The sequence below is a fragment of the Coregonus clupeaformis genome, chromosome 34 (genome assembly GCF_020615455.1).
Source record: "Coregonus clupeaformis isolate EN_2021a chromosome 34, ASM2061545v1, whole genome shotgun sequence".
NCBI lineage: Eukaryota > Metazoa > Chordata > Actinopteri > Salmoniformes > Salmonidae > Coregonus > Coregonus clupeaformis.
The window spans coordinates 37,529,900-37,557,644 of record NC_059225.1 but is presented as its reverse complement, the minus strand read 5'-3'; the positions used below and the strand labels follow the sequence as shown (position 1 = coordinate 37,557,644).

Sequence of the window (27,745 nt, the reverse complement as noted above, 5' to 3'; positions counted from 1 at the left end):
TACATATTACCTCAACTACCTCAACTAGCCGGTGCCCCCGCACATTGACTCTGCACCGTTACCCCCCTGTATATATAGCCTCCCTACTGTCACTTTATTTTACTTCTGCTCTTTGTTTTTCTCAACACTTTTTTTTTTGTTGTTGTTTTATTCTTACTTTTTTTGTTTAAAATAAACGCACTGTTGGTTAAGGGCTGTAAGTAAGCATTTCACTGTAATGTCTGCACTTGTTGTATTCGGCGCATGTGACCAATAAAATTTGATTTGATTTGATTTGATTTGAACTGCACCGCCTGCAACCGCAGGGCTCCCCAGAGGGTGGTGCGGTCTGCCCAACGTATCACCTGGGGCAAACTACCAGCCCTCCAGGACACCTACAGCACCCGATGTCACAGGAAGGCCAAAAATACCATCAAGGACAACAACCACCCAAGCCACTGCCTGTTCACCCCGCTATCATCCAGAAGGCGAGGTCAGTACAGGTGCATCAAAGCTGGGACAGAGACTGAAAAACAGCTTCTAGCTCAAGGCCATCAGACTGTTAAATAGCCTTCACTAGCACATTAGAGGCTGCTGCCTATATACATAGATTAGAAATTACTGGCCACTTTAGTAAATGGAACACTAGTCACTTTAATAATGTTTATTGCTCATCCATATATGTATATATTCTTAATTCCATTGCTTTACTTAGATTTGTGTGTATTGGGTATGTGTTGTGAAATTGTTAGATATTACTTGTTAGATATTACTGCACTGTCGGAGCTAGAAACACAAGCATTTCGCTACACCCGCAATAACATCAGCTAAACACGAGTATGTGACCAATAACATTTGATTTTATTTTATTTATGTATATAGGGCAGCAGCTTCAAAGGTGCAGGGTTGAGTAACCGGGTGGTAGCCGGCTAGTGATGGCTATTTAACAGTCTGATGGCCTTGAGATAGAAGCTGTTTTTCAGTCAGGCTGTAATGTAACAAAATGTGGAAAAAGTCAAGGGGTCTCAATACTTTCTGAATGCACTGTAGATCTACAAAACAGGGAGACCCACTTTCTCCTTTACTGTTTTTGATAGTGTTCGAGCATCTGGCTATCTCTGTAATTGGAAATCCAGATATTCAGGGAGTTTATAATGGGGGAGAGGAACATAATTTGTTCTTAAATGCTGTTGATACATTTTGTTGCTGATTAAACACCCCATGTCATCAATCTCACCACTGCTCAAAACTGTGGAGATATTTTCTGTTATTTCTGGATATAAGGTTAATTGGCATACATCTGAGGCTATGCCAGTCTCTACAATATGCCCATCAGCAATGGTTACCCCTTTTAATTTCAAGTGGATGCAATCGGGTATGAAATATCTGGGGATTATATTGACATCAGAGTTTAATAAGATAGTGGATATCAATATGCTTCCAGTGGAAGATGTGAAATCTTAGTTTATGTGGAAAAATGTATTTCATTAAAATGGATGGTTGTTCCTAAGATTAATTATATTTCAATGATGCTAGCGATATGCATTCCATCATACATTTTTAAGCAGTGTAATGGTATTATTAAGACTTTATATGTGTGTGGAAAAAGACCATGCATCAGTATGCAGAAAATCCATGCGGAACTGTACAATTTGGCTTTCGAGCTATCCAGAATGGCTAAGCACTGGAGGAGAGAGGAGGTTGAGGAGAGATGGGTTACATTGGAAAGTGGTTTGACAACTCCTTTTGGACCATTACATATTCTATTCCAAAAGATAGCCAATAATACAGATATTCAGGGCATCAATCAAATTCTGTGCCATTCTAGGGCAGTGTGTTTGTCAATACATAAAAGGATCAAAGAGTCTCCACATAGATACAGTATGCTTCTGTATGATATAATCCTGCTATTTGTGTGGGTAAACTGTCAATAATGTGGGGAAAATGGGTAAGAGAAGGGTTCATACTTTGGGAGACCTGCACAAGAATTAGGTATTTTTGTCATTTGAAGAAATGGGGAATAAATATAAACGTTTTGATCATGACCTATGGAGATATATGCAAATTAAAGCGGTGTGTCAACACTAGGTGGTGCCATTATGAAAAAAGTCAACAATGTGGAATATTTATTTTCTACCTGTACAATCAGCTTCTTTATGTTACAAAATGCTGTTAAAGGTTAAAAATGACACCTATGAAAACTTGAGAATTGTGTGGCAAAGGGATTTACAATGTGAGCTAGATAAGAAGACATGGATGTAAATTATTTCAAATATTGGGCAAAATGTCAGAGAAGCATAGGGAAAAGGTATACAATTTAAAATATTTCAATTTGAAGGTTACATAGGATGGTTTGTCATAGGATGATGTGTGTTTGCGATGTGAAGGGGCAAAAGGAACTCTCATACATGCACTGTGGGAATGCCGAGTTGTGCACGCCCTATGGGACAAAGCCTTACAGTGCATGGGAGATTGCCTTGGATTCCATGTACCTAGGTCACCAAGACTGTCTGTTGAGTAAGAAGTCTGAAATAAGAGGGATTAACCAGACAGAATTTGAAATATTATGTTTAGGTTGGAAAAGCTCTGGATTAATATGTTGATAAAAACAACAGTGTATGAAATCATGTTAGAAAAGAGGCTGGAGACAAATAATACAAACTCCAAAAAGATATGGGAATGATTTTTGTGTTTCCTTAATGGCACATAAAGTACTAACATGGCCATGAAATAGCATTACATTTATCAGGAAAAAAATCTCCCTATGTATTTGTGTTTTTGTTTTGTTTAATGCCTTGGTTGTTTTGTGTACAAAAAATAAAAAAGTAGAATAAATAAATTGTCTATAAAAAAAGTCTCAGTTGAGTTGAAGAGAGGCAGATACAGATTGGCAGGAAACTAACTGCAAAGTGAAGGTTGTGTAAATCCCCGGTGAATATCCATGTGTGTAATCCTCTGCAGTGCGCCTCAGCTACAGGCCACCTCCTGCTGAGCAGCGACTGAGTGCAAGAAAAGAAGCCACACTCAGCAAAACCCTCACACACATCCTCGCACAATACCCGAGGCAATTAAGATAAATGCTGTAATGATTTTGTTACTTTATCTTCAGTTTCATTTAATAGCAGGGTAAAAAAGGGAAATTGTGTGCTTACGGCATAATTGTACAGTCAATAGGATAAAAATAATCAAAAGGGTTTGAAAAATCCTTCAAAGAGATTGGAACTTGAAAGCAAAGTACTAGTGAAGCAGGCATGTTCAGTATTTATTCACCTGGGAGATGAAAAGAGGGACTTTCAAGACATTGCTATTACTCAGCATGAAAAGTAGGGCCTACAGGAAAAATTAGTGTTAGTTATTGTTCTTAACTGTGCTCTCTCTCTTTCTCTCTCTCTCTCTCTCTTTTATCTCTCTCTCTCTCTCACTCTCTGTATGCCTCTCTCTCCCTCTTTTGTGTGTGTGTACGTGTGTATGTGTGTGAGAGAGAGAGAGAGAGAGAGAGAGAGAGAGAGAGAGAGAGAGAGAGAGAGAGAGAGAGAGAGAGAGAGAGAGAGAGAGAGAGAGAGAGAGAGAGAGAGAGAGAGAGAGAGAGAGAGAGAGAGAGAGAGAGAGAGAGAGAGAGAGAGAGAGAGAGAGAGAGAGAGAGAGAGAGAGAGAGAGAGGTGTGTATGTGAGAATGAGAGAGGGGAATATCTCACCTCTGTGTGTACTGTATGTGTGGGTGGGTGTGTATGGGCACATGCACAAATGTGTGTTTGTTTCTTTGTGTCCACACTGCATACACAGTTTATCAGCAGCCCTAAAAAAACTGGTAGTGATGAAGGTAGGTAGGCTATAATCATCTGACAAAGTACCATTCAGGAAGCCTCTATTTCCAAAACAGCATCTTTGGATACAGCTCAAGTAGGCTCAATCACACCTAAAATTCACATTTCCACATAACAGCTCAGTAAAGCTTACCAAAATTTTGGGGAAATGTGTTTAACTTTTCCTTGGTAATGCCTGATGAACAATACATATTATTAGTTCACATAATCTTATTTTATAGAGTTGCACTAAGTTGCACCAATCTAGCTACTGTGTTGAATATTCATTGTCCGTGAAGTTATTAGGATAAACAGTGTTATATAAAAGTTGAACTAGCAAATATGTGTTTTTATTATATGCAGTATAGCTAATTATTTTATTATTATTATGTGTAAGTGCTTTGAATTTGTCTCTTCAATCTATTTAAGCTATTTCTATGTAGGAAATTAACATGTCGCTTGCTTTTGACGTAATCGCACAGTGCGCTTATTTGTAGTCCTGACAGATTTGTCTGAAAAAAGATCTATGAGCTTTTGTGAAAAATAACAGAAGGGATTTGCAAGTAGTGCATTAAACCCCCAAAAAAGTATTTGACATAATTACAACAATAAACGTTGTTAGATTCCTATAAATCTAGTAGTTGTACAGAACTCAAGACTTCAACCCCCATAATGCATATAGGCTTCAGTTTAATCGAAACTATAAACAAGTGACGAGTTGAGAGGTCGAAGCGAGAAACTGGGTGAATGACAGCGTGCGTGTAACGTTTGGCCGTGATTAAGGTAAAACATCTTACCGAGATACGAAGTACTGGTTTGCAGCTATCCGCTAGCTAGTTATGAATTCTATTATTTTACCTAACGGATATGTTTTAGAACAGTGCTAGCTGTCTTGTTCCCTAACGCATGCTACAAAACGTCTTGCATAAGTGAATGCCATACACTGTGTCCAACCACAGCCACTGTTCTGTTATATTACACAGAAAACCGATACTGGAAGTATTGAAATGTTCATTGATGTAATTGATAGAATATATAGCTGTGGCTCAGGTTGACGCTGCTGTCATCTTATGCGTGACTGTGACCAGTTATGTAGCTAGTGGTAAAAAAGATGGGTAAACTATAAACTCAAGTGGGCGATCGAGATAAGACGACCAACTACCGATATAAACCAACACTTTACTGTCCAAATCAAATGCCTGGATTTCCTCTCTTGCTCTGTCTCTGCATTACAGCCTGCCTCAGCCTCAACACTGTCTGTCTCACCAACCTGGTCTCAGAGCGTTTTGTATTATTCTGTATTTAAATCCGTGATACTCCATTTAGTATGAAATGCTACGTTTCGTATGGTATGTATTCATTTGTGGATGTCCGTCAACCATGTCGGATGATATGTTATGAATTGCAATTCGTATTATGTTTTTTTCTTTTTGACAAATTACAAATTGAACAGATACATCCTTTTATCCCTCTATACTTGTTAAAACACCTCCCTCCCCTTAACAACAAAAGCAGCATACATACAAAAATTTAATAAATTAGAACATACAATTGGAAATAATAATATATAAATATACAGCTCTGGAAAAAATTAAGAGACCACTGCAAATGTTTCTTAAATCAGCATCTCTACATGTATGTTTTCCTTGGTAATGCCTGATGAACAATACATATTATTAGTTCACATAATCTTATTTTATAGAGTTGCACTAAGTTGCACCAATCTAGCTACTGTGTTGAATATTCATTGTCCGTGAAGTTATTAGGATAAACAGTGTTATATAAAAGTTGAACTAGCAAATATGTGTTTTTATTATATGCAGTATAGCTAATTATTTTATTATTATTATGTGTAAGTGCTTTGAATTTACAAGCTCAGCTGGTAGAGCACGGCGCTTGTAACGCCAGGGTAGTGGGTTCAATCCCCGGGACCACCCATACACAAAAATGTATGCACGCATGACTTGTAAGTCGCTTTGGATAAAAGCGTCTGCTAAATGGCATATTATTTATATTATTATATGTATGACAGCCATTCCATTCCAGTGTCTGCTGAATTCCAACACAGGCACACCTCATTCTACTGAATTAGGTACTGATTAGGTGATCACCTGAACCAAATCTTATTTAATGAGGGAAAAGTATAAAAAACACTGCTGTGGTCATCACTATCCTCCTGCAATAGGACCAGTTGGATGGCAAAAGCAGTGCTAATAGTACCTCAAAAGTAATATGAATAAAAAAATAACAATTGACCATGCCAAAAGAGTTGAAAAGGAAAGTTTTGAGTGAGGAAAAGAAGGGTTCAATTCTGGCTTTACTGGCAGAGGGATACAGTGAGCGTCAGGTTGCTTCCATCCTTAAAATGTCAATGACGGCGGTTCATAAGAACAAGTTCAAACAGCAGACATTGGGGACAACAAAACTACAGACCGGCAGAGGGCGAAAATGACTTTCTACTGACCGGGATGACCGCTAACTCATTCAAATGTCACTCAACAACTGTAGGATGCCATCAAGTGACCAACAAAAAGAATGGCAAACAGCAGCTGGGGTGAAGTGCACGGCGAGGACAGTTCGAAACAGGCTTCTAGGGGCAGGGCTGAAGTCGTGCAAAGCTAGAAAAAAGCCCTTCAAGCAAAGAAGAGCCAGGCTGAGGTTTGCAAAAGACCATAAGGATTGGACCGTAGAGGACTGGAGTAAGGTCATCTTCTCTGATGAGTCCAATTTTCAGCTTTGCCCAACACCTGGTCATCTAATGGTTAGACGGAGACCTGGAGAGGCCTACAAGCCACAGTGTGGAGGATCGGTGATGATCTGGGGGTGCTTCAACAAGGCTGGAATCGGGCAGATTTGTCTTTGTGAAGGACGCATGAATCAAAGCACATACGAGGTTGTCCTGGAAGAAAACGTGCTTCCTTTTGCTCTGACATTGTTCACCAACTCTGATGATTGTTTTTTCCAGCAGGACAATGCGCCATGCCACACAGCCAGGTCAATCAAGGTGTGGATGGAGGACCACCAAATCAAGACCCTGTCATGGCCAGCCCAATCTCCAGACCTGAACCCCATTGAAAACTTCTGGAATGTGATCAAGAGGAAGATGGATGGTCACAAGCCATCAAACAAAGCCGAGCTGCTTGAATTTTTGCGCCAGGAGTGGCATAAAGTCACCCAACATCAATGTGAAAGACTGGTGGAGAGCATGCCAAGACGCATGAAAGCTGTGATTGAAAATCAGGGTTATTCCACCAAATATTGATTTCTGAACTCTAAATTAAAACATTAGTATTGTGTTTAAAAATAAACATGAACTTATTTTCTTTGCATTATTCGAGGTCTGACAACACTGCATCTTTTTTGTTATTTTGACCAGTTGTCATTTTCTGCAAATAAATGCTCTAAATGACAATATTTTTATTTGGAATTTGGGAGAAATGTTGTCAGTAGTTTATAGAATAAAACAAAAATGTTAATTTCACCCAAACACATACCTATAAATAGTAAAACCAGAGAAACTGATAATTTTGCAGTGGTCTCTTAATTTTTTCCAGAACTGTATATGCATATATATATATATATATATATATATATATATATATATATATATATATATATACAAATACATAAAAAAATCACAACATATTATCCCTTCCCTCTCATATCCCCTGTTGGCCAACATTCTTACTCCTGATCAATAGAATGCAGCTGTTCAAAAAAGGAAATTAAAGGCTGCCATCTCAAGAAAATGTTATCAGTACAACCTCTCAAAGTGTATTTAATCTAATGTAGAATCTAATGTAGAAAATACATTAGATCTTTCAACCAGGCTGATACAGTGGGAGGTTTGGAGGATTTCCAATTAAGCAAGTTCTGCCGGCGGGCTATGAGGTAAGCAAACGCTACAATGTCTGCTTTACTTTTAGTGAGACTAGGCAACAAAGATGGAACTCCAAATATAGCTATCAAAGGACAAGGCTGCAGGTCAATATCTAGAATTTTAGAGAGAGTATTAAAAAAGGATGACCAATACTCAGCTTAGAACATGAATAAAACATGAGTGTGGTCTGCCGGAGTGATTGAACATCTATCACGTGTCATTTGTGTCTGGGAGGAATTACATACGTTTTTCTTTGGTGTAGTGAATTCTGTGCAAGACCTTGAACTGAATTAAACTTTACAGAGCAGATGAGGATGTGGACAAATCGTATTATGTTACGAATTTGCAAAACGTACAATACTGTATGTTACAAATGTGCAAAATGTACACTGTTACAAATTCTGGCTAGGTGGCTAATGTTAGCTAGGTGGTGAATGTAAGCTTGGCTAGGGGTTAAGTTTAGGAGTTAGGTTAAAGGGTTAGGGTTGGACGGGGAAAATGGTGGCACACTGAGAGGACACGTTGTGCATAGCGCTCTGAGAAATTAATATATAATTTAATTTTTCAACCACATTTCTATTGTTAACCTACTAAAAAAGCAATTAGACATAACACTATCGCCTACACCTACAAAACAAGATTCCTCCTAAAAAGACAGACCTTCCTAAAGCCTCAACTACCTCCCTGTGAAATGGACAATGAGGCAGCGCCTGCCTTGTTCAAGATGGAGATGGATAAGGCCATCGTTCAAATACAAGACACCATATAATAATAATAATAATAATATGCCATTTAGCAGACGCTTTTATCCAAAGTGACTTACAGTCATGCGTGCATACATTATTTTATTTTTTGTGTATGGGTGGTCCTGGGGATCGAACCCACTACCTTGGCGTTACAAGCGCCGTAATCTACCAGCTGAGCTACAGAGGACCACATATCTGCCCGACTCAACAAACTACACCAAGAACAACGGGCCACAAGTGAGTGGTTAACCCAGTTGGAAACCAGGCACTCTGACCATGAGACTGCAATTGTGGATGTACGCAAAGATGTGGAGGAAACGGACAAGAAGCTAGTGGACTCCATCTTGAAGCTAGAGGAAAAGGTTGATGTCCTTGTGAATTTTCAGCGGCGCAGCAAACTCAGAATCAAAGGCTTCCCCGAGGGAGTTGAAAGACGCAATGCAATTGCATTCTTACAAGACTGGCTAACCAAGCTACTGGACCTACCCACCTCAACTCACCCACTTAAAATCGAAAGGGCTCACCGTACACATCAGAAAAGGTCACCCGGCCAGGGAGGGCCTCCCAGATCTTTCATTATCAAGCTGCTCCGCTACCATCAGCATACTCAAGGCCTCCAGAGCAAAGGGGGACATACGGTTTGGGGAGTCCCATATCATGATCTTTCCTGATGTCTCACCAGCGCTCCACAAGAGGAGGATGACATTCACTACAATCAAGAGGCTGCTGAGACCATCTGGACTGACATATGGCCTGCGCAACCCGGCTATCCTGTAGATTCGAACCAACACTGGGGAATGCATATTTGACACGGTGAAGGCAGCCAACATATACCCGAAGAGGGAATTCCCTGAACTATTCACATCTTCTGCTCCATCATGAGGACTGAAAATGTGATATTTCGAGCCATTTTCCCCAAAAAACACAGATTGGACTCTGCTTGATGGATGTTTCAACAGCGGCCCAGGTATGCTACCTCGCTGGGCTGGCTAGCTAGCTACTGTCATTCTCTAATATTGGTGTTTTTAGGTGGATTTAGCTGGCTTGTCTCACTGACGGCTGGCTGGTTATATGGCCACCAACTGGATGTTTAATTTGTGTTTTATATTCAGTAGCCATATCTTACTAGCAACATACCTTTTGCTAAAATATTATTTCTCTGTTCTTAAATATCTTGTTTTATTGGGCTTTTGTTTACTATGATGTGGCTACTGGCTAGCAGCTGCCTGTTGATGGTTGGTTGGCGCTTAGCTAGCTGGCTGGTACCTAACCATGGGCTGCGGTTTGGCTTGGCTAATTCCCACATATTGACGGGCTGATTACCAATACATTTGGGTTTAATAATCACCTTGTGTGCTTAGCAACGTAGGGCTGGGTGTATTGTAATTTGTATTACTTTGCTTTTGATTGTAACGTTATGATGGGCATGTTGGCTGGATCTGGCTGATGTTTGCTTGCCTGGCTTACAATTTGCTTTGTTTTTCTTTAACTAACGTTGGCTACTTAGCCAGCTATACTAACGTTAACTTAGCTGTCAATGACAGTTAGTATAACTTATACAGGCTGATTAGCATTTTAATTTGTTTTATATTCAGTAGCCTTATCTGACTGGCAACACAACCTTTGCTCAAATATCATGTTATGTTGGGCTTTTGGGCTATTGTTGATCATGATATGGCTACTAGCTGGCTACCTGTTGATGGCTGGTTAGCGCTTAGCCTGTTGGTACCAAACAATGGGCTGCGGTTGGGCTTGGCTGATTCTCACATATGAGCTGACTATCAGTACATTTGGGTTTAGTATTTAGTATTTTTAGTAACTTGGGGTGTATTATAATTTGTTATTACTCTTCTTTTTCCTGCCCGGCTGACAATTTGCTTTGTTTTTCCTAACTACTTATACCAACGCCGGCGTTCTACTGTTTGGGGTTTCCAGCCAGCTATAACTTGAGAACACAAACTGGCTAGCTAAATAGAAATGTGACATGTATAACCTTATACATAGCTGACGTTTCATTTTTCTTGTTGAGGATTACTGTTAGTTCTAGCCATAAATCAGTAATGCCAATGCAATGGTACCATGCGGGGAAGTGTAAGCAAAACTTTTCACATATTGGGCCAGCAGAGGGCTCGCCTTCTGCCTGTATATTATAGTTTGTCTTGATAGATTGTTAGTCAACAGAGGTGACGGCAATACACTTTTAAAAAGTTTTTATAGTTCCATTTATCGTGTGGACACTATACATAGCAGGGTTAGGTAAGTGGGAAATGGTACCACTTGTAATAGCGTCGAAAAGCTTGGGTTGTTTTACTCTCTGTTGGGGAGGGGAATTGATACTACTCACACAGGTTGGAGAGTAGGCTTATATACCAGATATTGCACCTTTTCATTTGTTTTACATTTTTGTCCCCACTCAATATATTTCTCTCATTCTATTATGCTCTAATCTAAACCATAAACATGTCTGCCCCTAATACTCATGATCCCATAACATGGAATTTGAAGGGTATAAACAGCCCTGTGAAACGTAAGCGTATCTTAAAATACCTGAAGCAGCATAAGGTGGATATAGGCCTTCTACAGGAGACTCATTTAACAGATGCTGAGCACAGCAAGCTTAGAAAAGAATTTCCTCTTTTACTTATCACTCTAGAGGGGATACTCTAGCCATACTAGTCAACCAGTCTCCTGTACCTTTCAATGACAATCACAGATTAAGGATAAGGGGGGTAGGTTTGTGATTATACAAGGCTGTATTGATTCTGTGCCCTGGTGCATTGTGAATGGGCCAAACTATGATGACCCTAAATTTAATCAAGATCTATTTCTTAATTTCTCATTGGACGAGACCTTAATTTTGTTCCTCCTCTAAGGTGACTAACCTCACACAGGCAGCTAGGATGTTGAAAAGGGAAATGAAAACATTTGGACTCAGATATATGAATACATATCAATCAGTGGGCCAATGAATACTCATTTTACTCTCCTGTCCATAATAGCTACTCAAGAATTGATATTTTCCTATTACCGGTGGGTAAAGGACACTTGATTCCCATTTTATGAATATCTAGCCAGATCCTTATCGGACCATTCACCACTGCTAATCTCTATACCTATTACTAGATAACACTCCCCCCTAAACGTGGAAGGTTAGGCTCATATCTCCTCAATGACACTACTTTTGTAAAAAAAAAAAATATATATACAAATTGATATATTTTTAAGTACTAATTCTGCATCCCTTGCAATTGTATGGGAGGCCCTAGAAGCATATTTAAGGGGACAGATCATATTGTATACAGCCAGTGTGCGGAAGATATATATACAGCCAAAGTAGAATCCCTGAAAAGAGAAATTAAAGACCTTGAGAATGAACATAGCACAACATTTGCGGATGCAACAAAAAAACAAAAACTGACCAAGCAGCTAGAATACAACACCTTAACGTGTAAAGCAGGAAATCCACTCACGAACATGGGGATAAGGCAGGAAAGTTACTTGCCTGGTAAATAAGAAGGAAGTCCAGAGTCCTGATTATATTAACTTGGCATTCAAGAGCTTTTATGAGAACCTATACATGTCTGAAGGAGGTTTGTCAGAAGTTATGCATGGGTTTCTGGATAGAGTAAAATGTAAGTCCTTGCCTAATGAGGACAGTGATAATCTGGAGGTAATTACATCTGATGAAATTCGGGAGGCTGTTTTCAGCAATGCCGGGGGGAAGGCCCCTGGGCTGGTTGGATTTTCCATTGCATTTTACAAGGCTTTCCTTCCCAAGTTAATTGAGCCACTATGTAATATGTTCAGCCATGCTATAATGACAGGCAAGCTCCCAGACACTCTAGAGCAAGCCCTCATTACTGTATTGCCTAATCCCGGGAAAGACCCCACCCAGTGCAGCTCTTATAGGCCCATATCCCTATTTAATACAGACTATAAAATTATTGCTAAACTCATAGCCCATAGACTTGATGGGGTCATACCAGGCCTGGTTAATGTAGATCAGACAGGCTTTGTACAACACAGATCGTCAAACAATATTAGGAGATTATTCAATATCATGTATTGTGTGGAGGGTATACAGGAGCCTGTGGGGATGGCTGCATTGGACGTGTAAAAAGCTTTTGATCGGGTCAAATGGAGTTATCTTCTGGAAGTTTTAAAACGTTTGAATATAGGTCCAAAATATATGGTGGACTTATCAGACTACTATATAACCATCCTGTTGCCCGGATTCTGACTAACAACAATATCTCCTCTCAGTTAAAGCTTTCTCGTGGGACCAGACAGGGATGCCCCCTTTCACCACTCCTTTTTGCCCTGGCTATTGAACCCTTAGCGGACGCTATTGCGTTTCAGCCAGCTATCCATGGTATTCGGTTAGGTGAATGGGAACACACTTTCTCTATACGCGGACAACATTTTGCTCTACTTGTCCAAAGCAGAGCAATCACTCCAAGCAGTAGTAGAAACTTTGAATGAATTTGTATCCTTTTCAGGCTACAAGATCAATCTGACAAAAAAACATAATTATGCTACTCAAGGCTGCGACACAAAATCAGATCTTAAATCAACCCTTTTCCTGGAGGTCTCGGATAATTACTGATTTAGGACTGCAAATTCCCATAGAAATGGCTAAAGTAAATGATGTGCCATTACTTAAAAAGGATGGGGATGAACTAGATAGGTGGCATGATCTACCAATTTTCACTAATTGGACGTGTTAATTGTATCAAAATGAATATTTTGCCAACATTTTGTATCTGTTCCAAACTCTACCCATGCCTCTGCCTAAACACATTTCAGACAAATTAACACTGATTTCTAAATTATTATGGAAAGGGAAGCCCCACAGAGTTAAACTCAATACTGTGTGCAGACCGTATTCAAAGTGTGGTCTTTCTTTGCCCGATTTTAGATGTATTACTGGGCATCGCAAATGAAGGCAATATGGGTGTGGCAGGACATCAGTTCTGATCCAAATAGAATAAAATTCTCTTCATTCCATGTCACTGGCAACCATGCCTTACATATCACCACCCAAAGCATTTAGTAGCTCCATAAATAATCCATTTATAAAACATTCCCTTAATATATTGATAGAAGTTCGCAAGCTGACTGGAGGAAATAAATCAGTATATAAGCAAACTCCATTTCATGGTATCATTTTTTTCTGGTTCAACAAAGGTATAAGGTCATTTCGTCAATTATATGAGGATTGGGTGATGCTCTCTTTTCAAATATTGGCTGCTAGGTTCAATCTTCCCCAATCTCACTTTTTCAAGTATTTACAAGTCAGACACTACATAGCTTCTGAACAGGGAGGTAGATCACAACCTTTGACCTCACCTGCAGCTGACAAACCATGGCAGGATAGAGTGGGAGTGAAGACCTTTTATAGGAAATTAAGCCTTGAATGTATGTTCTAAACGGCAAGATGACCTTGGCCTCATTATTGAAGAAGAGACGTGGGAGAAACTTTTCTTAGATGCCCAACAGTTGTCTTTTAGCACTATGTATAGAATGATGCAGTTTAATTTGCTGCACAAGGTGTACTTCACCCCAGAGAGGCTTCATAAAATGAATGCAAAATACTCTAAATACTGCCCTCTGTGAGACAGAGTTGGGAACTCTCGTACATACAGTGCATTCGGAAAGTATTCAGACACCTTCACTTTTTCCAAATTTTGTTACATTACAGCCTTATTCTAAAATTGATTAAATAGTTTTTTTCCCCCCTCATCAATCTACACACAATACCCCATAATGACAAAGCAAAAACAGGTTTTTAGACATTTTTGCTAAAATAAAAAAATTAATAAACTGAAATATCACATTTCACATAAGTATTCAGAACCTTTACTCAGTACTTTATTGAAGCACCGTTGGCAGCGATTATAGCCTCGAGTCTTCTTGGGTATGACGCTACAAGTTTGGCACACCTGTATTTGGGGAGTTTCTCCCATTCTTCTCTGCAGACCCTCTCAAGCTCTGTCAGGTTGGATGGGGAGCGTCGTTGCACAGCTATTTTCAGGTCTCTCCAGAGACGTTAGATTGGGTTCAAGTCTGGGTTCTGTCTGGTCCACTCAAGGACATTCAGAGACTTGTCCCAAAGCCATTCCTGTGTTGTCTTGGCTGTGTGCTTAGGGTTGTTGTCCTGTTGTTGAACCCCAGTCTGAGGTCCTGAGCACTCTGGAGCAGGTTTTCATCAAGGATCTCTCTGTACTTTGCTCCGTTCATCTTTCCCTCGATCCTGACTAGTGTCCCTGCCACTAGAAAACACCCCACAGCATGATGCTGCCACCACCATGCTTCACCGTAGGGATTATATTGGCCAGGTGATGAGCGGTGCCTGGTTTCCTCTAGACATGACGCTTGGCATTCAGGCTAAAGAGTTCAATCTTGGTTTCATCAGACCAGAGAATCTTGTTGTCTGAGAGTCATTTAGGTGCCTTCTGGCAAACTCCAAGCGGGCTGTCGTGCCTTTTACTGAGTTGCTTCCGTCTGGTCACTCAACCATAAAGGCCTGATTTGGTGGAGGGCTGCAGCGATGGATGTCCTTCTGGAATGTTCTCCCATCTCCACAGAGCAACTCTGGAGCTCTGTCAGAGTGACCATCAGGTTCTTGGTCACCTCCCTGACCAAGGCCCTTCTCCCCCAATTGCTCAGTTTGGCCGGGCGGCCAGCTCTAGGAAGAGTCTTGGTGGGTCCAAACATTTTCCATTTAAGAATGATGGAGGCCACTGTTCTTGGGGACCTTCAATGCTGCAGAAATGTTTGGTACCCTTCCCCAGATCTCTGCCTCGACACAATCCTGTCTCGGAGCTCTACGGATAATTCCTTCGACCTCATGGCTTGGTTTTTGCTCTGACATGCACTGTCAACTGTGGTACCTTTTTATATAGACAGGTGTGTTTATTTCCAAATCATTTCCAATCAATTGAATTTACCAAAGGTGGACTCTAATCAAGTTGTAGAAACATCTCAAGGATGATCAATGGAAACAGGATGCACCTGAGCTCAATTTCGAGTCTCATAGCAAAAGGGCTGAATACATATGTAAATAAGATATTTCTGTTTTTTATTTAGATTTCAAAAAATATTTTTGCTTGATCATTATGGGGTATGGTGTATACAGTCGTGGTCAAAAGTTTTGAGAATGACATAAGTATTGGTCTTCACAAAGTTTGCTGCTTCAGTGTTATGAGATTTTTGTCAGATGTTACTATGGTATAGTATAATTACAAGCATTCCATAAGTGTCAAAGGCTTTTATTGAGAATTACATTAAGTTTATGCAAAGAGTCCCTTCTTTTTCAAGACCTCTGCAATCCGCCCTGGCATGCTGTCAATTAACTTCTGGGCCACATCCTGACTGATGGCAGCCCATTCTTGCATAATCAATGCTTAGAGTTTGTCAGAATTAGTGGGGTTTTGTTTGTCCACCTGCCTCCTTGAGGATCGACCAAAAGTTCTCAATGGGATTAAGGTCTGGGGAGTTTCCTGGCCATGGACCAAATATTTCAATGTTTTGTTCCCTGAGCCACTTAGTTATCACTTTTGCCTTATGGCAAGGTGCGCCAACGTGCTGGAAAAGGCATTTGTCGTCACCAAACTGTTCTTGGATGGTTGGGAGAAGTTGCTCTCGGAGGATGTGTTGATACCATTCTTTATTCATGGCTGTGTTCTTAGGCAAAATTGTGAGTGAGCCCACTCCCTTGGCTGAGAAGCAACCCCACACATGAATGGTCTCAGGATGCTTTACTGTTGGCATGACACAGGACATGGTAGCACTCACCTTGTCTTCTCCGGACAAGGTGTTTTCCGGATGCCCCAAACAATTGGAAAGGGGATTTTTCAGAGAAAATGACTTTACCCCAGTCCTCAGCAGTCCAATCCCTGTACCTTTTGCAGAACATCAATCTGTCCCTGATGTTTTTCCTGGAGATAAGTGGCTTCTTTGCTGCCCTTCTAGACACCAGGCCATCCTCAAAGTCTTCACCTCACTGTGTGTGCAGATGCACTCACACCTGCCAGCTGCCATTCCTGAGCAAGCTCTGCACTGGTGGTGCCCCGATCCCGCAGCTGAATCAACTTTAGGAGACGTCCTGGCGCTTGCTGGACTTTCTTGGGCGCCCTGACGCCTTCTTCACACCCATTTTTAACCTCTCTCCTTGAAGTTCGTGATGATCCGATAAATGGTTGATTTAGGTGCAATCTTACTAGCAGCAATATCCTTGCCTGTGAAGCCCTTTTTTTGCAAAGCAATGATGACGGCACGTGTTTCCTTGCAGGTAACCATGGTTAACAGAGGAAGAACAATGATTTGAAGCACCACCCTCCTTTTAAAGCTTCCAGTCTGTTATTCTAACTCAATCAGCATGACAGAGTGATCTCCAGCCTTGTCCTCGCCAACACTCTCACCTGTGTTAACGAGAGAATCACTGACATGATGGCAGCTGGTCCTTTTGTGGCAGTGCTGAAATGCAGTGGAAATGTTTTTTGGGGGATTACGTTAATTTTCATGGCAAAGAGGGACTTTGCAATTCATTGCAATTCATCTGATCACTCTTCATGACATTCTGGAGTATATGCAAATTGCCATCATCAAAACTGAGGCAGCAGACTTTGTGAAAATTAGTATTTGTGTCATTCTCAAAACTTTTGACCACGACTGTAGATTGCTGAGGGTTTTTATTTATTTAATCAATTTTAGAATAAAAATGTGGAAAAAGTCAATGGGTCTGAATACTTTCCGAAGGCACTGTTGTATGTGTATTTGTATTTATTTATTGTTCAATCTGTGTGTCTCTTCATTGGCCTGTGCTATTGTTTGCATTCAAGACAAGGTTGTTCTTATTGCTCTGTTTGTCACTGTCAGAGTAGCCACTAATTTCGGTCATTTTTGTGGTATGAAAATGTCTTCTATCACGTAAACGACATAGAATTGCATGAAATGCATTTATAAAAAGGCTAAAACATTTTCCCTCATTTGCGGAATCCTAAAAAAAAGCTCTGCTCAACTGTAGGCTGACACTACACAAATGCGATTTACAAATGCATGCAATGTTTTATTATAACTGAGTGGCTGCGGATAAAATAAAAAATTACGGTTCTGCGCATGTGTATATTCTGTACTTTACGCGTAGAGAACAGGAGCTGCTCAGGCGATTTGGTGCTTGTTTAATAAAGTTAGATCAAAGCGGAATTGATGTTTGCAAGATCACATAATGATATTATTCTACATAACAGAACCAAATATAATAGCATAGTATAATTTTTGTGTAAGACACAAAAGCACCACCACATTTTTCTCTCATGTGGCCAAAACTCAACAGTGCGTGCCACTATGCAAAATACACAGGTAGGTTATGCTACAGTTTAACAAAAAACATCTGCTCTATAATTCGCTCACTTTACATGATTCAAAACAACACTGTAGGATACTTCAAAACTAAGAAGATCTAAATGAATATCTCCATGAAACTGATTTGAGATCAATGGTTGGTATGCAGATGCTGCATGGACGTTTCACCGTTAACTTTGTACAGAACTAATATAATGCCAAGCCCTGCCTGATAGTGTACCGCTGACCACGCCCCTTTGGTGTGAAACAATTTAAATGGTACAACCAGGCTATTTCCCAGAGACATGCAATTTCACCCTTGAGAAGGTAGATAATGGGTTGATTTCCCTACCAAACAAGGCAAATGGATAAGATGGTGCCACAAGGCCCCAGTCCTCTCATGCTCTCATACATATCTTTAATGCCTGTCTGATTTAATGGAAAGGTACCGGACTCATGGAATCCACAGAATACTCCAACAAATACAATGTTCCAGATGATCCATCTATGCTGAACAAAAATATAAACGCAACAATTTCAAAGATTTTACTGAGTTACAGTTCATAGAAGGAAGGGTGATCCCGCAGGTGAAGAAGCCGGATGTGGGGTTCCTGGGCTGGCGTGGTTACACGTGGTCTGCGGTTGTGGGGCCGGTTGGATGTACTGCCAAATTCTCTAAAATGACGTTGGAGGCGGCTTATGGTGGAGAAATGAACATTAAATTATCTGGCAACAGCTCTGTTGGACATTCCTGCAGTCAGCATTCCAATTGCACGCTCCCTCAACTTGAGACATCTGTGGCATTGTGTTGTGTTCACTAAGAGGGATGTAAACAAATTTGTGTACAACATTTGAGATAAATAAGCTTTTTGTGCGTATGGAACATTTCTGGGATCTTTTATTTCAGCTCATGAAAAATGGGATCAACACTCTACATGTTGCATTTATATTTTTGTTCAGTATACATGGAGAGACAACTCCCTCTTTCACATTGTCTGTGAGGGGAATGGCACCCAAACGAGGGCACTACGTTCATCCACCTCTGGCCTGCTAGCCCCCCTACCTCTACGGAAGCACAGTTCCCGCTCAGCCCAGTCAAAGCTATTCGCTGCTCTGGCACCCCAATGGTGGAACAAGCTCCCCCACGACGCCAGGACAGCAGAGTCACTGACCACCTTCCGGAGACACTTGAAACCCTACCTCTTTAAAGAATACCTGTAATAGTATAAAAGTAATCCTTCTACCACCCCCCCCATAAAAAAAAAAGTGGTTGTCCCACTGGCTATCATACGTTGAATGCACCAATTTGTAAGTCACTCTGGATAAGAGCGTCTGCTAAATGATGTAAATGTAAAAATGTAATAAAGTGTTCATGAAATGCTTACTTGCCCACATACTACTATGTCTTGTAGATACAGGCATTCTCTCTCCCATACAAAAGGCATATACAGACAGACAGGGCATGAATGAGCTTGTTTTCTGCCTAAAAACTGGAATTGATGGCTCCAAGCATGAATCCACAAAGTTTTACACTGTTTTTGGACTTCAGAGATGCCTTTGGTACTTTATCGCATAGTGTAAAAATCAATGCACTTGAGGAAATAAAACTGCCTCATTATATCCGATGTGTACAAAGGCTGTTTTCTCCAAGTTATCTGTGGGAAGCAGCTGACTGAACCAATCCCTCTCAGGGTTGGTATAAAAACAGGATGCCCATGAAATTGTCTAGGCAGGAAGTGAAAGACACACTGTGCAGTGTTCTATGAAAGATGCAGGGGAGGCAACCGCTGGTACAAGACAAACTGATAAGCCCCCAACATTTCCACTAATGAATGAACCAATCACCGTACTCTCACCATGAAACATACAGCTATCATGGACATAAGTTTTAATGTTGCTGTTGAGTGGGAGGAATAAGTTGAGGAGCTTGTCCATGAATATCCAACCAGGCTTGAAATGATAGACATTTCCCCTCTGCCTGTGGTCATGAAGCTAGATGCTGTGAGAGAGATGGCCTAGCAAAGATTCAACATCTTGCCAATGTGCATATCCCAAAGAAGGTTCTGAGTGAAATTAATAACAAAACCGTTCAAGTGGTGAGAAAGTGGCTATGCTTAAACACACACACCACTTTATCTTCCTGAGCCAAAGAGAGGGGGTTTGGGTGTCCCGAATGTTGAGTGGATTTACACTGCCACCAGACTGACTCACCTGTTGAACATGCTCAACAGAGACGACGCGACAGTTAGGGAATTAGCCGGAGCCTCTTTCTGGACATATGGAGGAGGAAGGTCCCACTTAGGGCTGCACGATATATCGTTTCAGCATCTACATTTCAGCTGGTTTGATGATGATGCATTTTCCTGTGTGCCAAATACGCCAGATGTTGTTGTGGTGGGGAGGCCAGAGGGCGGTGCTTATTTTGGAATTGGGCTGCTCATTTGATGGCTGCATGGAGCTGGCCTTTCTTAAATACCAGCCCCTCGTGGCGCGCTTGGAAAGCCTTGGGTGTAGGTGCAAGCTGGTTGCACTGATATTTGGCCATGTACATTGGCTTAAAGTGCGTGGCCAAAAGCTAGGGCAAAGCAGTTGGCTAGGTACTGCTCTGTTTCAGCTGTCGTGGGCAGCCTAGCTGTTTGGAGAAGGAGGTGCTTTCTGTACCCTTGATTGCTATGCATACAGGGACCTTTGGAATGTTTGGATCCTTTTTTAATGTAAATTTGATTGGTGGATTAAAATAAAGTATTTAACGTGTGTGTGTGTGTGTATGTGCACATGGCGGATGTAACAACTAATGTCAAGTTCACAACATAAGACTGTCACCATGCTCGTGTCACTTCCCTATGTCACTCAATGCCAGCCTGCTTGTGTTCATTTTAAGTATGACAGTGGTGACTATTGCTTGAAACCCTCTGGAGTTGTTAAATAAATCTATTATTTATATGCACTAGCTGCTTCACTCAGTGACATAGTATTGAAGACTGTCCTCTTCAATCTACAGGGCTTGAATATTAGTTCATATTTAGAAACACCACTTTGCGTCCTGTTTGCATCTCTCCCCACCTAGTCTTTTTTAAAAGCTACTTTACATGAAAGTACCCTTTAGGGTTTGAAACTTTGTAAACGATATTTGTTTATTAGTTGAAGGTTTGGAAATGTTTTATATACAGTATATACTGAACAAAAATATAAATGCAACATGCAACAATTTCAAAGATTTTATTGAGTTACAGTTCATATGAGGAAATCGGTCAATTGAAATAAATAAATTAGGTCCCAATCCATGGATTTCACATGACTACAGATATGCATCTGTTGGTCACAGATACATAAAAAAAAAATGGGCCTCACAATGGGATCTCATCACAGTATTTCTGTGCATTCAAATTGCCATTGATAAAATGCAATTGTGTTTGTTGTCCGTAGCTTATGCCTGCCCATACCATAACCCCACCGCCACCATGGGGCACTCTGTTCACAACGTTGACATCAGCAAACCACTCGCCCACACGACGCCATACACATGGTCTGCGGTTGTGAGGCCGGTTGGAGGTACTGCCAAATTCTAAAAAATGAAGTTGGTGGCGGCTTATGGTAGAGAAATGAACATTCAGTTCTCTGGCAACAGCTTTGGTGGACATTCCTGCAGTCAGCATGCCAATTTCACGTTCCCTCAACTTGAGACTTCTGTTGCGTTGTGTGACAAAACTGCACATTTTAGAGAGGCCTTTTATTGTCCCCAGCACAAGGGGCACCTGTGTAATGATCATGCTGTTTAATCAGCTTCTTGATATGCCACATCTGTCAGGAGAATTGATTATCTTGGCAAAGGAAAAATGCTCACTAACAGGGATGTAAACAAATATGCTTTTTGTACGTTTGGAACATTTCTGTGATCTTTTATTTCAGCTCATAAAACATGGGACCAACACTTTACATGTTGCGTTTATATTTGTGTTCAGTGTATACTTTATCAACTGTTTCTTTATTATTAGTTGAGTATACCAGACTGTAAAATACATTTTGTTTGACCATATTTCCCTCACTCCTCCAGTGCCTCCAATGGCTGGCCGGCTGCTGAGAGTGTCGTCTGTTGCAACGGCAGTGGTGGCGTCGTCAGGCTTCTACCTCTACAACAACAAACAACTGAACCCCAATGACATCAGCCTGGTCCGCTTCGGACGTGCCGCAGCTACGGTCAGTACATAACCACAACCACACAGACCCTACTGTAGGGCCACAGCACATAACCATGAGTACACCAACACATCAGTCTGGTCAGTATAGTATACCAACCACACAAACTAGGGGTGTAACGGTACATGTATTCGTACCTCGGTTTCTACATATAAAATTAAAACACTATGCCTATAGGTTATGCCTACGCTGCATTGTATGCCTCTTGAGCAAATCTGTGCTGAAAAAAACAAAATAAGCTATTCAGATAAAACAACTACAACCTATGTGCATGTTGCAATAAAATTCCAATCTTAATTGGCGCATTTCTAACGATCCTTTTGTGAAGCGCAGCCGGGAACTAGTTCTGTACGATGGTGAGTGGTGGGGTCAATAAACCAGGAGGATTCTCCATTGTTTAAATCTCCAGTTTGGGAACATTTTGGCTTCCCAGTAGATTACAACGGTGATGGACAGAAAGAGTATGTCGCCACTGCTCAACAAGAATTGTCTATGCAGCTGCCAACACTTCAAACATGTTGACACATTTATGCTGACACCACCAAGTATTCCTGCCACCGGAGCCAGATGGAAACGCAAAAAAACTACTCCGCAGTGGATATCAAATCAAATTTTATTTGTCACATACTTCGTAAACAAGACGTGTAGACTAACAGTGAAATGCTTACTTTACCGGCCCTTCCCAACAATGCAGAGAGAAAGAAATAATAAAGTAAAACACGTAATAATAAATACACAATAAATACACAACGGCTTTATACACAGGGTACCAGTACCGAGTCGATGTGTAGGGGTACGAGGTAATTGAGGTAGATATGTACATATAACTAGGAAAACATTTACATAATAAACAGCAGCAGCAGTGTATGTGAGTCAAAGTTGGTGCAAAAAGGGTCAATGCAGATAGTCCGGTTAACTATTTAACTAACTATTTAGCAGTCTTATGGCTTGGGGGTAGAAGCTGTTCAGGGTCCTGTTGGTTCTAGACTTGGTGCATCGGTACTGCTTGCCATGTGGTAGCAGCGAGAACAGTCTGACTTTGGTGGATGGAGTTTTTGACAATTTGTGGGTCTTCCTCTGACACCGCCTGGTATAGAGGTCCTGGATGGCAGGGAGCTCGGCCCCAGTGATGTACTGGGCCGTGCGCACTACCCTATGTAGTGCCTTGCGGTCGGATGCCAAGCAGTTGCCATATCAAGCAGTGATGCTAGTCAAGATGCTCTCAAAAGTGCAGCTGTATAACTTTTTGAGGATCTTTTTTGAGGATCTTTTCAGCCTCCTGATTAGTGTCCCGCTCCTTGAAAGCGGCAACACTAGCCTTTAACTCAGTGCGGATTTTGCCTGTAATTCATGGCTTCTGGTTGGGATATGTACGTACGGTCACTGTGGGGACAACGTCGTCGATGCACTTATTAATGAAGCCGGTGACTGATGTGGTAAACCAGCATACCACCCTGTATCCCACTGCTGGCTTGCCTCTGAAGGTAAACAGGGTTGGTTCCTGGATGGGAGACCAGATGCTGCTGGAAGTGGTGTTGGAGTGCCAGTAGGAGGCACTCTTTACTCTGGTCTAAATAAATATCCCAATGCCCCAAGGCAGTGATTGGGGACATTGCCCTGTGTAGGGTGCCGTCTTTCGGATGGGACGTTAAACATGTGACCTGACTCGTAAGAGTAGGGGTGTTAACCCCGGTGTCCTGGCTAAATTCCCAATCTGGCCCTTAACCCATCATGGTCACCTAATCATCCCCAGCTTCCAATTGGCTCATTCATCCCCCTTCCTCTCCCCTGTAACTATTCCCCAGGTTGTTGATGTAAATCAGTCTAAAATATAAATAAATATATATGGCACATGAGACACCTGTCGGATTCACGCCTGTCTCAGTGGACCAATCCATTGCGTAGGACTCGGGGATGGCAAACCAGGATCACCAGTAGTACATTTACCGTTAATTCCCATAATTTCTAATCTACGATGTTTGTTTGGTTACTGTAATTTCTGTTAATGCATCAATATGTTATCATTATTATTACAGTCTTTTACTTTTCTCATTGTCTGAGTGGACACATTGTTTGCGGACCGCACAACCTAGGCTACAATTGGGAGGAACAAGTGTTGGTTTATTTCTTTCCATTTAGGAGTTGTCAATTTATTCATTGTTGTTTGTTTGTAGCGCTCCTGCCAATTTTGAGTAAGGACACACACCTGATTATACATAGAAGTAGGCATAGGCTCCCTGGCCTATAAATGTACCCATTTGGGGATCTGATTGTCTTAACTCACCACCACTGTGGAACTTCTCAAAGTACTTTTTTCTTCACCTCAAACAGCAAGTAAACTATGTCTGTTTTTACATCCGTTGAGAATGGCAATAGTTCCTCAACGTAGCCTATTTGAAAAATCTTTCCAGCTCTCTTTCGATGACCAATCTGCGTGAAAGGGGGGGGGGAAATGTCATGCTCTGATCCAGTGGAAACGTCATAAAATAGGCCTACCTGATTACTTCTTATCCCATGCGCAAATAGCCTACAGCTATGTTTGTATGTCTGTCCGGAGCTCACTGGAACGGAAACGCCAGAATATTTTATACAGTGTTGCATGTTTGCTAGCACAATCGTCAGGGCTGACCCAAGTTAATAGTTGACACAGTGTTACAAGTTCCTTGCAGACAGGCCATGGGTAGCCAATGTGAGTTATAGGCTTTATGTAGGCTATTTTTACATAGTTGGCAATGGCAATAGAAGTTACATTTAGAATTTTGATTATCCACATGATAATGAGTTTGAGATACCAAGACTTTATTATAAATTAAATGAAACTGTTCCACTAAAATGTGCATATAAAAATCATAACTGGCACGCAGATCGGTAGAAATGGTAAGATAAATTGGCAGTCCAAATGGAAAAGGTTGCCGACCCCTGGTGTAGCCTATTAGGAGCTTAACAGCAGAATCTGCGAAGGCCAGCAGCAGCTGAAGAGGGTCGGAAACAGGCTATCTTGATCTCTGGCTCCCTCAAGTCATTTGTTTGTCTTAATTATTTATTCACAGTGTCCTTAAAGCATCAGACAAGCTCTGTAGCCTACATATAGTTGATTTTATTAAAACATAGTGTGTATCTATATAAGGAAAAATACACGTTTTAAAATTTACACCAATCAATTGGTTGAAAGAACAGACGACTCTAGGTCGACTAAGATTTTTTTTTTTGTCTGGGACAGCCCTACCAGCTGCTATTGCATTGGTGTCTATGGGAGACCCACCCCGTTAAGTAGACCGGAACAACAATTTATTTTAATGGTAAGCGACCTGAGTGAACTATATTCATTTATCCACCATCTTTGCTGTAGCTCAGCTCAGTGGCGACTTGCGAACTGTGTGAAGGTATTTCTGATTAATAAACAATGTCATGCTGGTGGGTGGTACAATTCAAATAAAACCTAGCCCTGAAAGAAACAGGATAAAAATAATTTACACGTCATTTCATAGGGAAAGACACATTATTGGCACGAATTTGCACAAAGCCGATAGTTCGGTTTTGTCACTTCAACTAAACTGATTAAAACGATAACTTATTGACTTACATTGTTGTGCAACGTCATGGATAAGCTCTGGCCATCGTCTTTCAGCTTGAAAAGTAGTTTTCTACTGGTGTGGGAGTTTTTTAAAAGTGACAGCCTATCACATTACCTCGGAGTGGGAAATGAGAGACACAAGTGCTCATATTTTTCTCTTTGTATGAAAACATTATAGCATAGGCCTATACAATGTCTGAACCATGTTTACATATTGATTTCACATGCATATTGCACTTTATTTTGGTGTTTTGATGAATGAACGTGTGTTTTTATATTTAAGAAAATACAAAGTGTTGTTATTCCTGATTGTGCTTCTCATCAGGCATTATATGACTGATGATCATGTATTAAATCCGGAATATGAACACTTTGTTTCCTTAAATAAACAAAAATGAACTACAGTAACTGTTGGCATTTCATTTTCCCGCTGTACCGAACCGTGACCTCAAAACCGCAATATGTACCGAACCGTGGGTTTGGTGGACCATTACACCCATAACACAAACACATCAGTCTCTGATCCACTTTGGACAGGCTGCAGCTATGGTCAATAACCACAACCACCCGGACTTCGGGCTGAATCCACTGTCAGTACACAACCACACAAGCACATGAATGAACAAATAACTATTTTTGACTGTGTTTTCCTTGTAGACTGTCGTGATCAGCTATGACTACATGACGTCTCTGAAACATGTGGAGTATGGATCAGAGGAGTACTGGGCGCTCAAATCCCAGGTAAGGCTAGGGCTGGGCGATATGGCCAAAATATATCATATATATATATATATATATCTCTTTCATATTTTTGACGGTATTTTATGTTTTTAAATAATACAATTTCTAAATATGCTTTATGGGTAATGCATGACCCTAGGGTGGAAACACATACATTATAAGTGATTTAAATGGGGCTTTCTCCATTCTGATTTGTTTTATACTGTTCAGTCCAACTTCAAACATAAATAATTTTCAGCCTTTTCATAAATCTCTGCATTTCCTGCACTTTTGTTATCACTTCCACACTGTGCCATGCAGGGCTGCATGATATGGGCAAAAAAATCTAGGCCTAGTTAATTGGTGAACTGTTGGAGTCATGGAAATAGAATGATTATTCAAATTCTCGAGTTGAAATTAGGTTTGCAAAGCTACCAAAATCTATTGTAACTTTGGTAATTTATACTTTTTTTTTATCATATATATAGTATAATTTTTATATACTGTATATATGTCCATATTGTCTTTGAGTTTCTAGTAGATAGACCATATCGTTCAAGAGAAAATAGGCAAAGAAATAAAGCATCTAATCAACAATTGCATTATTTTCAATTAACTCTACAACTCTTCCAACTATTGACTTTTCTTCACAACTGCCACCAGTTTGATGCCAAAACATTGACAACAAATACATATTGACATAGTAAAATAAATACAAATGTGTAAAAAAATTATAATGGATATTTCATGCTGAAACTCTCATATTAAACACCAATGGTATTCACTAAGTTAATGGTTCATGTAGGATAATGTTTTACAGCTTTGTCATGAAATATTTTGTAAAAAATAAAAAGTTATCTTATTTAATTATTTCATATATTTTACATGTGATAAGGTAAAGTACCCAAAGGGCCACTAGATGTCTTGAGATGGATTACATAAAACCCTATACATACTTTATACTGTATGTCTGAACACCGAATCAAATAAGCTTCCCAAAACTAACATGGTCACGTTGGTAGAACGTTTATATTGATTGCCGATTTTCTGCATTTATTTAAAGTAAAGATTCACCCATTTTGAATGTTATATTGTTTCTGTGTATCTCTGAGCAATGTTCTATAGATTCCCTGGGTCATTTCATGTGTATCTGAGCTATTGCCATTCAAGCAGGCAGAAATTCGGCTGGTATGATGTAGCATTGCAATAAAGCTGTTCTCACTACACAATGACGAAAACGTCTATCATACATGTCAGATGGCCGATGTCATAACGCAGGAGGTTATCTTATCTCGAATGAGCCATTGATCATATTGTAGCGATATTTCTAACTCGAGAAATGTAATTTAACAGAGTCTAACACATTTATCCTATTTCTCTGCCTCTTCAGTCCAGGGTGCATTGCATGGTGCCGTTACGAATGTCAGACTACTCTGTGAGGCACATCGATCTGCAGGTTGAATATTGTGAGAATGTAGACTGCTATATTGGTAGTGCATGT

The 27,745-nt window shown here is 40.5% G+C and overlaps 1 protein-coding gene across 1 annotated transcript in view; it reads left to right on the top strand.

Moving 5' to 3' along the window:
• Positions 1–4,486: 4,486 nt before the first annotated feature.
• Positions 4,487–27,745, top strand: part of adck1 (aarF domain containing kinase 1) — a 181,007-nt gene continuing 157,748 nt past the window's right edge. The window contains exons 1-3 of the mRNA XM_041848296.2: positions 4,487–4,565; positions 21,808–21,950; positions 26,182–26,265. Coding sequence (XP_041704230.2) covers positions 21,816–21,950; positions 26,182–26,265 — 219 coding nt within the window. The 5' untranslated portion in view covers positions 4,487–4,565; positions 21,808–21,815. The remainder of the gene's footprint in view (positions 4,566–21,807; positions 21,951–26,181; positions 26,266–27,745) is intronic.